Source organism: Lycium ferocissimum, chromosome 4, assembly GCF_029784015.1.
Source record: "Lycium ferocissimum isolate CSIRO_LF1 chromosome 4, AGI_CSIRO_Lferr_CH_V1, whole genome shotgun sequence".
Taxonomy (NCBI): Eukaryota; Viridiplantae; Streptophyta; class Magnoliopsida; order Solanales; family Solanaceae; genus Lycium; species Lycium ferocissimum.
This window is the reverse complement of record NC_081345.1, coordinates 50,497,179-50,509,537: the sequence shown is the minus strand read 5'-3', so window position 1 is coordinate 50,509,537 and position 12,359 is coordinate 50,497,179. Positions and strand designations below refer to the sequence as shown.

Here is a 12,359-nt window from a genome sequence, read left to right as displayed (position 1 = left end):
TAGTTTTCATATACTCCTAAAAGGATTTTCAAGAAAATGAATAATAATAGTAACAAATAACAGCAGTAAGGTAAACAAGTAAAATTAAAACCAATACTCAGTTTCCACAGTATCCCAAGACTTTAGCCACCAAACATCATTATTTGCAGCAAGAATTGAACTGTATATCATCAACTAAACAGCAATTCAATCATAAAGATGTTATCTTTTCAACTCCTCAACTTTACTAAGATTGCCGGAATACAGAAATAACTAAGTTTTGACAATTACCACATCCAATTTAAATTCATAATTACAAAATACATTCTGTTTTTGTTAATCATAATACATAGAGAAATAGAGATAGTAATAATTACAACAAAAAAAGTAAACAACAAACAACAAAATCAAAACCAAAAGTTAAACCCCATCTGCAGCAAGTATTGAGCTTTACATCATCAACTAAACAGCAATTCAATCATAAAGATGTTCTCTTTTCAACTCCCCAACTTCACTAAGGGCCCGTTTGGCCATGGGTAATTTTCACTTTTGCCCGGAATTGTATTCCAGAATCATGTTTGTTACAATTTTCCAGGAAGTCGAATTCTGGAATTCGAAAAACTCCAAATACTTGTTTTCATATTTTTCACTCCAAATCACTCCCGAAAATTTCAACACTTTTCCAAGTTGTATTCATGTCCAGACACAGCTCCAATTTCCAAATACTATTTTTCAACTTTTTTTCCCCAAAAGTGCTACTTTTTTTCAAATTTCACTTTTTTTTTTTTTTAATGTCCAAACGCCCACTAAGATTGGTAAATTCAGAAAAAGACTATGTTTTGACAATTACAACATCCAATTTTCATTCATAATTCAAAAATACAATTCTTTAAAAATTCTCACCATGCCAACATATTAAAACCATTAAGCCATGGACTAGAATCATCAAAAGATATCTAAGTTCTACTTTTCATATACTCCTAGAAGGATTTTCAAGAAAATGAATAGTAACAGTAACAACAAAATTAAAACCAAGACTTTAGCCACCAAACATCCTTAGACTAGATAGTTATTCAAGATTGGTAAATTCAGAAAAAGACTAAGTTTTGACAATTACTCACATCCAATTTAAATTCATAGTAGAATATCAATTAACTTTTGTAATCATAATACACAGAAAGAAAGAGAGATAAGTAGTAGTAGTAGTAGTAGTAATTACAAGGGCAACAGAGGAGACAAGAGCAAAAGCAGCACAAAGAGAGTAAAAAATCCCATCTTGCCATTCAACTGATTCATTGATTTCATCCCACCACTTTGATTGCAGACTCAATTCAAGTTGAATTCTTGTCATTTCAACTAAAAGGGTATCCCTTTTTTCTCTTTTCTTGAATTCCCACAAAGTCAAAAAAACAAAAGGAATTTGAATACAAAGTTACTATAAAGATTGAAAACCCAAGAGAGAGGCTCCCTCCATCTCAATTATTTTTATGACCGGTTTTGATTGACACAAAATTTAAGAAAGTAATGAATATATTTTAAGTTTGTTATGTAAAATGAACTATGGATATTTGTATGATCGTAAACTATTTTATTAATTATTAATTGATATTTTAAATTTAAATTATTATTAAATATAGGAAGGTATTCTTTCTGGTTAGTCTTTAAATTTTGGTTCAAGAAAGAATTAATTTTACTTTTTTAGATTTACCCTTCTTAACTTTTTTTTTTTTTTGATAAAAAAGAGTGTTACTTATTAAATTAAAAAAAGATTAATTTTATTTTTTAAAATTTATTCATATTAAATGTTATATAATTAAATTTTAATATCTATTTAATTAGAAATAATTAAATTAAATTATTTATTTTTATTTAGAAGTTAATTTTTTTTAAGGAGTGCGCGATTGATTAGGTGGATAATCTTTTTTAATCAGGAGTATCATTTTTAATGTCATGCAAATTGAAATTGGGGAGATTTTAGAGAAGAACGTGTTGGAGTGCTATGGGTTGAATTATGATATGACAACTTAAAAAAGAACAATATGGAAGTATGGACAGAAGGGTGGGGTGGGGTGGGATCCAAGGGGAAAAAGGTTATGGTGGAAAAAGGAAGAAAGGAGGTTCAAAGTCTTTTTCGAGGTTTCATGAGTTGGTTCTGGATTTTTGGTGATTGAAAATTACAACATGGGAGTCTATTGTTTAGTTGTTTTTTAAATTATTATTTCAACATGGCTTGATGTAGTAGTACCTTATTGAAATTGTCATCATCATAATTACAACTGTGCATGTCTTCTTGAAATTCACTAATTATAAAAACATGTCCTTTTAAGGTTGAAAAGGTGAAAAATGTAAAAAGGATTTTCATTTAATCTTCCAATATCTGGTATCCATGTAGAATTAGAATTTATTGACCATTTTGTGACCTTATTTAAGAAAAATAATTACTGTCATGGAGTTTGAAATAATTAGTTAGTCTTTTGAGGATTCATGCGTTGGTTCTGGATCTTTGGTGATTTGTAAATTACAACATGGGAGTCTTTTGTTTATCTATTTTATATACAACATGCCTTGGTGTAGTAGTGCGATATTGAAATTGTCATCATCATAATTACAACTGTGCATGTCTTCTTGAAATTCACTAATTAATTAGAAAAACAGTCTTTTTTAGATCGAAAGGTGAAAAATGTAAAAAGGACCTTTTTCTTCATTTTATTGGGAGAAAGCTTGTGGTCTTTGGTAGGCGGAAAAAATTATCTCAGAATTATAGTTCTAAAATTAATTTATCTTATATGGGAGGTAGGATAAAATTATTCCAAGCTTGACGATATAAGGTGAAATATTCAGGATAAGATTGGGATTAAATTTATCCCTAACTTCAACTAAAATATAATGGGTGAAATTATCCTTTTCATCTATTTATAGGTACTTATTTCATTAATGATACTTATTTTAATACGTATATATTTTATTCATTATTAAAATAATGATACCTATTTTAAAACTTTATTGTTATTTTACTCATAGGGTCTTTCCATGAAAAATTCATAAAGTTTCAAACTTCAGCACATTATGCTAGAGGTTTACTTGTTTCGTATTTTAGCTAGGGATTTTTTCATTCACTCATTTCACATTAAAAAGTAACTATTTTTAGTTGGTCGATCAAATATTGGTTATCCCACCGATGTTTTTTCAGTATAATAATTATTCAAACTTTTATGTCAAAGTCATTGTAGGCACATGTTAATCAAAGGTCTATACGTATTGGGACCAATTCCTAGCCAGCTGACCCATATATTTTATCATGGTATTAAATTAATTACTACTATGTATTTATCGTGAAGCACAAAAGAATCAATGTCAATGCTCATTGTCAAGTCTTTATCTGTCACATGTATCATGCATAAATCTATAGAACATCAATTTCGATCTTTTGAAACTATTAATCTTCTATGTCTTCAACTTTTTACTATAGCCAAAACAAAAGTTACTTCCTCTGTCTCAAAATAGATGTCTCGTTTCACTTCTCGAAAAGTCAATTTGACTTTCAAACTTAAATTGATTATACATGAATTTGATATTTAAAATTAAATATTCAAAAATTACATGAAAAATACTATAAATTGTAATTCTTCTCATATCAATATGGTAAAAAAAAATACATTTTAAAATATTGGTTAAGGTTAAAAAAATCTAACTCTCGGACAAGGAAAGGTGACAAATATTTTGAAACAAAAAGAGTATTCATTAATTAAAGGCTTCACTTTGATATATCCTTTATGGTATTACTTTAGTTTGTATTTCTTAAAATTCAATTGTTTGATGTGATATAAAACATCGACTGAGAATAAATATTTTTCGTTACGTAATTTCTCCTATCCACTACTACTGTGAAACTTGAAACAATATTTTCACAAAGATACACATATTTCTTCTAAGTGTTTGCATCGACTGACAATTGATGATTATGTATATTTTTATGTCAAAGTCATTATAGGCACGTGTTAATCAAAGGTCTATACGTATTGGGCCCAATTCCTAGCCAGCTGACCCATATATTCTATCATGGCACTAAATTAATTACAACTATGTATTTATCGTGAAGCACAAAAGAATCAATGTCAATGCTCATTGTCAAGTCTTCATCTATCAAATGTATCATGCATAAATCTATAGAACATCAATTTCGATCTTTTGAAACTATTAATCTTCTATGTCTTCAACTTTTTACTATAGCCAAAACAAATGTTACTTCCTCCGTCTCAAAATAGGTGCCTCGTTTCACTTTTCGAAAAGCCAATTTGACTTTCAAAGTGAAATTGATTATATATGAATTTGATATTTAAAATTAATAACTCATATTTAAAATTAAAAATTAAATATTCAAAAATTACATGAAAAATACTATAAGTTGTAATTCTTCTCATATCAATATGGTAAAAAAATGCATTTTGAAATATTGGTCCAGGTTAAAAAAATCTAACTCTCGAACAAGGAAAGGTGACAAATATTTTGAAACAAAAAGAGTATTCATTAATTAAAGGCTTCACTTTGATATATCCTTTATGGTATTACTTTAGTTTGTATTTCTTAAAATTCAATTGTTTGATGTGATATAAAACATCGCCTGAGAATAAATATTTTTCTTTTCGTAATTTCTCCTATGCACTACTACTTTGAAAGTTGAAACAATATTTCACAAAGATACACATATTTCTTCTAAGTGTTTGCATCCATTGAAAATTGATGATTATGTAAATTATATTTTTCTGGTAAAATTATTCATAACGAGAACGCCCCTTTTTAGGATATTTTGCAGCCCACAAGATAGAGTTCTAAGTTATATTTTCTAAAGGAAATTAATTACTCAAAATATATTATTAGCAAAAATAGAAGATGCGCTAATGATTTCACCGATCACGAAGTGTAAGACTGAGATCTCACAAGTCACAACCTCGTACTTTCCAACCTTAGTTGCAAATAAAATAAATTCCTATTTTAAATAGTATTCTTGTTGTCAAATGTTAGTGAGCTGGCTTTGGCTAAATCCGATTACCAATAGCTGAAATTTATTTGCATCAAGTGTTTACGTCAAATATTCTTTAGAAACACTCAATAAAAAAAGTATTTACATCAATTTAATATGTGCTCGTGTCTACTGTGTATTGTTCTCCTGTTGTTCTTTGAAATGGACTATCTCTTGTAAATGGTTTCCTAGTAGAGATAAAAGAGCAAAATGTAGAAATTGCTTTATAGAAGGATGTATCATGTGGAGCTGTCTTTAATTCCATTTTGTCTATTACATATTCTGGTAATACCTTAAAAGTTAAATTAGATGGCTGGAAGAATACTAAATTATTGGTTCCAAAATGTATTCTTTCTTGGGCGTTTCTTTAATGCGGATGTAGATCTAAAATGAAGATTACCTAAGTACACATTGTCCTGTAAGTGTCTTGGGTTGAGGCTATGCTTTTCCTCGTCTGTTGTACGAGAACTTGATGGTCTCATCGTGCGTTCAAATAGGAAATCGAGTTAGACGTGATCTTTAATCTACTTAATTGTCTGCTAGATTATTATCTTTTCCTTTTATATGTTCGAATGTTAAATTATAAATTGAAATAGTATCCATAAAGTTTAACCATCTTCGTCTCTTCTTTACTTTTATCATTAATTTTTTGATAAAATTTGACTATAGCTTCACCACGATCCGTTCTTATCAATATTTACGGTTTATTTAGTATATACGATCTAAAACTATTTAAGCCATATATTACGGCTAGAATTTCGGCGTCTATACTACTCATATTTCCTTTTTCTCGGTACTTGCCGCTTTGATAAGCACATATCTTTTCTTCATTTTTATTGCTATATTTATTTGGTTTTGCCTTTAATACGGCTCCCATCCTTCAAGCTTCCATCCGTTTCTATAATTAAATAGTACGTTTCTAGGGGCATATTTAAGTCCGGAATATTCTTTATTTTCTCTTTAATTTTACGTACTAATCTAATATCTTCGGTATTAAAGTGTTTTTGACCATTTGATCTAGTTTTTGAATACAATGGCCTAGTGCTATTTTTCCTAAATCTTTTATAAAACTTCTAGCATAATTTACTATTCCTAAGAATTTTTGTAATTCTTTAACATTATCTAATTTGTCTGGCATTTCTAAGGCCTTTTTGGCTATATGCGGTTGCAATTTTATTTTGCCGCCATCTCCTAGTACTACTCCTAAAAAGTTTATATGGTTTTTACATAATTCCATCTTTTTCTTGCTAATTATTATTCCATTTTCTACAAATAATCTAAATACCGTATGCAGGAGGTGTCCTAAATGTTCTTTCATGTCTTTACTAAATACTAATATATCATCTACTAGGACAAATCTTTTTATAGTCTCCAAAGATGCTATCCATTTTTCTTTGAAAAATTGGTGGAAATTCTTTAATCCAAATGGCATTACTAACCATTCGAAATGTCCTTCGGATGCGGAAATACGCATGCATTCTATATATATATATATAAGATATAGAGTTAACGGTCAAAAACACACCTGAACTATCACTTTTTCGCGAGTTTCACACCCCAACTATCAATTATTCCCTTTTCCTACTTCAATTATCACCACCATCTATATATTAAAACACATAGATGTCATCGGTATCTATGTGTGGGGTCATCGACATAAAACAAGTTTGAAAAACTTGAACCATTAGGGCAGATTTTGATAGAATTTCATAGACCAATATCAACTTGGTGATTGATGTATATTGAGAGAAGCTCCATGCATATTATGAAAATGTAGGGTGACATAAGGTCTTCTTGTTGAATGCCCCTGGTTAGAGAGAAAAATCAATTGTGGATCCATTCACTAGAATAGAGACAGTGGAAGTAGAGATGCATCTCCTAACGAATTTAGTGATTTTGGAAGGAAATTTAAAGTAAAAAGGCCACCATGATGAACGACCATTCAAGCTTGTCAAAAGTCTTTTCAAGATCAATCTTAATCATAAGATTAATTACCAGCCTTTGTATTGGAATTTCTTAGATAATTCATAGCCTTCTGGATGATGATGACATTATCACTAGGTCTTGTACCCTTGAGAAAACTAGCTTGATAAAGCCCTATTAAGCCATCTAAAAAAAAGGTTTGATGCGGTTGACGATTAACTTCGATGACGACTTTATAAATAGTGTTACATAGACCAATCGACCGAACCTTTTTTAGATGGTATGCATTATGGATTTTAGGAATCAGACATAAGTAAGTTCAGTTAAGGTTGGGGAGGAATAGTGAGGGTGGTGAAAATGTTGTGACATAACTCCCTAACAGACTTTCCCACAACGTTTCAATATTTTTGATAAAAAGGGGTGAAAAATGTTTGAGGCTTGAAAGAGAAAATAGCTTTAATAATCTCTTGGTCCTGAAGAGGTTCATCTAGAGTAGAAAGGTTAACATTATTGAATGTGGTAGTGGTATTATTACTCAAACATATTAGAATTAGTACGATTGATCGTGATTTTTTTTTTGGAAGTGATCAAGAGTGCAATCCTTAAGGGTGTGATGGTCGGTAATCTATTTCCCATTATCATTAATTCCCTATAACTAATCTTTATCATTAATTCCCTATAACTAATCTTTGGCACGTGTAATCTGTTAGCAATAGTAACAAATGCATTTGGGGCACCTCAATTGTGCTCGAGGTCCAGACCTGCAAATTGTTGGCCCGTTTGAGCTGAAAACGTTTGTTTCTAGGTCTATAGGCCCTACACGCGATTTGATTTATTCCCATTCATGAGAAGATTACACCCTACGTCAACTAGGGTATCAATGCTATTAAAATTGACTCATTAAATCTTTCAATAAATGACCCACTTCCTGCCCCCCCCCCCCCTCTCAACCCACTTCATCCTCCTCCCCCTCCAATAAAATCACTCCTTCTTCTCTGATGCATTCATAATTGTTATTGTGGATTTGATCTGAACCTAAGCAAACGACACACTCTAATTTTTTTTGGTTAATTTTTCTTTTATGTTGTTGTGAGATATTTATTTATATTGTTTCAATTCTCAATTTTTTCTCTCCATATTTCGCTAACATTTCATAATATTGAGATGTCGTTGTGATTGGAGTATTTGTTTTGTGTTTGCATTTTCAATGTTTCCCTTAGTACTATCTCGAGATCAATTTTTTTTAATAACTCACATTTGTGGTTTCTTTTGCTCAAATTGCTAAAGCCTAAAAGTGATTTCGTATATATGTGTATATGAGTATATGTGTTATAATATTGTATATGGATATATAGGTTATAATATTATATATGGGAAAATATGGGTGTATATGGGTTATAATATTGTATAATATTGTATATGGGTGTATATGAGTGCATATGGGTTAAAGCATTGCAATGTAAGTTTTGGACTATTTTTTTGCAATGTAAGTGACCAAATTATATAGTAAAATTTTCACAAACAGCTACCTTTTAACTCTTTCTAACAACCTATAACTACATATTCTATATTTACAATTCGTAACTAGATGACCCTATATTTATGTAGTAGTCGGGTATACCAAAATATAGCATAAATATAGCGGAAATACGAACGCGAGTTTAACCGATCTTATATTTATGGAAACAAAATCTGTTTCAATTTTAATTAGAATCGGTTATATTGTTCCCCGATTCACGCAAATATCCTCCCATTCCATATCGATTCCATATCTCATTCAAACAGCTAACAAATTCAAAAAAAATTGAATTCAAACATTACAATCATATTTTTAACCAAAAATAAAAAGGTTGAAAAACCTTTGAAAAATAACAATATCAAAATAGTGAACATAGCTTGATTATCACGACGAATATATATTTGATTTCATCAAGTTGAGTTCATAATTGAGGTAACGATTTTTTCACTGCAAACTTTTTTTTTGTTCGTCTTTTCCGAAATTGTTTTAGCTAAATTGAATTTAACACATTGCTGTATTCGAAAACAACAGGATAATGACAAGCGTAACTGCGTTGGTCCGTCATTCTGGTTTTTGGAACGATCAAAACTGTTTTGTGAATTACAAAATTGATGTTGTTGTGTTCATTGATAATTGCAATTACGATGAGTTAGTTTGTATGATTATAAATCAATTAGGCGTGGATACTGTTAGGAAAACTATTTCAATAAAATATACTGTTGAAGGCGATTTTCAACCAATTGAAATACACAACGATATGGGAGTTCGTGTGTACGTTGAGCTTAAGAGAGAAAACGAGTTTTGGGGATGTATCCATGTGCGTTAGTATTCATGATTTGGATGTTGAGGATTGTCAACCGGTAATCGTATTATTGGAGATGATGTCTTTACAAATTGGATATAGCGAGAATCGGGATGGTATGAAAGTTTGTGATTCTACCGTAAACACCGTTGTTTTGTTTGGGAATGACAACAATTTGATAATTTCGAAACCGGAAGCGAAAGGAGTTTTTGTCGATCAAATTTACCAGGATAAGAAACTTTGAAAATTGCGATGACGAAATACGCAATTCGTGAAAGATTCAATTTCAAAACGAGAGAGATCGAATGCTATAAGGTATGATTTTCTAAATGTATTCGGTAACAGTAGTGCGTATGTATTTTTGTTATATTTGTACCGTATTGATATGATCCGTTAACTTATTTAGCACACTGTTAATTTTAAAAATGTTTGATGCAATATATTCGATATATTTTTTTATATATTTATACTTGTATTTAATTGATTCAATATGTACTATTTGAATTGTATTATGTAGCTACACTGCGGGATCTTTGATGTGGGAATGTAAATGGAAATTCGAGCGTCGAGAATTGGGGATTACAAATGTTCGGGGTTAGAGCTTTCGATGACGAACATACATGTCCGTTGAAGGACAAGGTGTATTCACAAAGGCGTGCAACAAGTTGGTTTATTGGAGAAGCGGTTGTGAAGGCGAAAATAACTAACCATAAAAGGAAGGTCACACAGGGGATATAATAGATGATGTTAAGAATGAATTCGGCGTAGATGTTTCTTATATGATGGCATGGAGAGCTAGAGAGAAGGCTATAAAAGATTTCAAAGGTGATCCAAATTGATTCATACAAGAAGTTGCGTAAGATATATATACATACTTGATAAAACGTATCTGGATCGCTCGTTAAAATGCATAAATCACGGTAAAATGAGTTTATGTATTTGTTTGTAGCACTCAAAGCATTCATAAAGGGATTCGAGTGTTGTAGACCAATAGTTGTAGTGGATGGTGCACACCTTAAATCAACGTATAGTGGTACATTTGTGTCGGCAAGTACTTTGGATGGAGCGGTATGTGTAATTCTATTCTACGAATGTTTTTTTTTATAAATACAACATTATGCATATTGATTTGCAAATAAAGTCCGCTAAAAACATACTGGATGTATTGTTTGGTGTAAATTTGTGAATATTATATGATGAAATACATCAAATATGACGTAAATATATTGTAAATATATCTTTGTTTTTTATAAATGATGGTGCTAAAAATACGGTGAGATCAAATTCAGTTGAAATATGTGTTGAATATATTATAAATATAAACTGATTTTTGTAGGTAATATCCTACCACTAGCGTATGGTGTGATAGATTCTGAGAATAATAAGTCGTGGACGTGGTTCTTTGAACTGTTCAAGCAGGCTTATGGTGTTAGGCAAAATATGTGTGTCGTGTCCGATAGACATGAAAGCATAATACACGCAGCTTTCTAAGGTGTATCCTATCTGTTCCTCATTTGGCTTGTGTATGGCATTTGTGGAAAAATGCGACAAAGCAATACACAACAAACGGTGAGGTGTTGAGTCCTATATTTTATTCACTAGCGAAAGCATACGGCCGTGGATGAGTTCGATAAATTGATGGAGAAGATTGGGAATGTTGATATTCGGGTAAAACGATACCTAGAAGATCTTGGAAGAGATAAATGGTCTAGGCTTTATTCACTGTTAATAGAGTGATGGACAATGACTTCGAATATAGCCGAATGTATTAATGGAAAACTGGTTGCCTTTGCCAGAAGAGAGTTACATATTTTTGATTTCCTTGAAGAAGTGAGGAAGATGTTTGGTAGATGGAATTGCACAAATAGAAAAAATGGTACCTATACATTCACAACACTGATGAGGCGGTATCAAGAGATGTTGTCGATCAACGAGTACAAATCAATACGAATGAGGTATCTTTGTTTGCAACACAAAAATTTAATCTACATTTTTACTATATGTAATGTATATTTATATATATTCCTAATATGGTAAAACTGCTCAGGTAATGCTTGTTTATTTGTTAAATGGTTCTCAGGTTGAAGCGTCAACTGAATATGTTTACACAGTGAATGATGGACCGAGGCGTTTCATAATAGATTTGAAGAAGAAAACTTGCAGTTAGGATGTTCCAACTAGACGAGATACCGTGTTCTCGTACATGGCGGTATTGAAGAATAAAAATTTGACTCGCCATGTATATTGTTCGAATTTATTCAAGCCGAGAAACAAAGCAGGAACACATATGATGTGCCGCTGATCCTCTTCCCACGAGACCGAGTGGAATGTTCCTAAAAGTATATTAGATGAAGTTGTTATGCCACCGATCTATAAGAGACACCCGGGAGGCCAAAAAAGAAGAGGGACAAGCCATTACGAGGAGTTGATGATTGGTAAACGCAGTAAATTGTGCGGTAAATGTGGACGTCTTGGTCATAATAGGCGTTCGTGTGATAATCCGCCGCTCAATAAGAAGAATAAATAAGTCCATTTTGATTTTATTTGTTAAGACAATTCTACTTTAAATTTCGAGTTAAAAATAAAAAATGAATTCATCTTGAATTCATATTGTTCTAGTATGATTGTATTTCACATCGTTGAACATCCGATGTTTTTCAATGTAATGCTATATTGGTGGTTAAATGGTATTTGGAAAGTCTACTCTATGTTAACCGATTAGACCTTTTGTTTTGGATTTATGATTTAATAGTTGTATTTCGTATATATTTTGGCTATATTTTAGTTGTATTTTGTATGATCTCGGTAGATAATACTTATTCTTACTGTTAACTATATTTGATATATATTTTACATATATTTGAAGTGTATTTAGTTGAAATTTTAAATTTTGTAACAAACTGTAATTTTAAAAATGATCTTATGGAATATATCTGAGTTATATTTTCTGTATATATCGACTGTATTTAAATGGTTATATATACTACTTTGTTAAATGAATACATTTCACAGATAATGAAAAATGGAATTTATGCATTGAAAAGATAACATACTTGAAAGAAACCATAAGGTGGTGTTCAATATTAATCATCCTAAAAAAGATTGCTGCACATGAA

The 12,359-nt window shown here is 30.9% G+C and overlaps 1 protein-coding gene across 1 annotated transcript in view; it reads right to left on the bottom strand.

The window, feature by feature from the left end:
• LOC132053465 (tobamovirus multiplication protein 1-like) overlaps positions 1-12,359 on the bottom strand; it is a 51,816-nt gene that overhangs the window by 3,958 nt on the left and 35,499 nt on the right. Inside the window, exon 2 of the mRNA XM_059445508.1 lies at positions 1,199-1,389. Within this exon, the coding sequence (XP_059301491.1) occupies positions 1,199-1,330 (132 nt within the window). The 5' untranslated portion in view covers positions 1,331-1,389. The remainder of the gene's footprint in view (positions 1-1,198; positions 1,390-12,359) is intronic.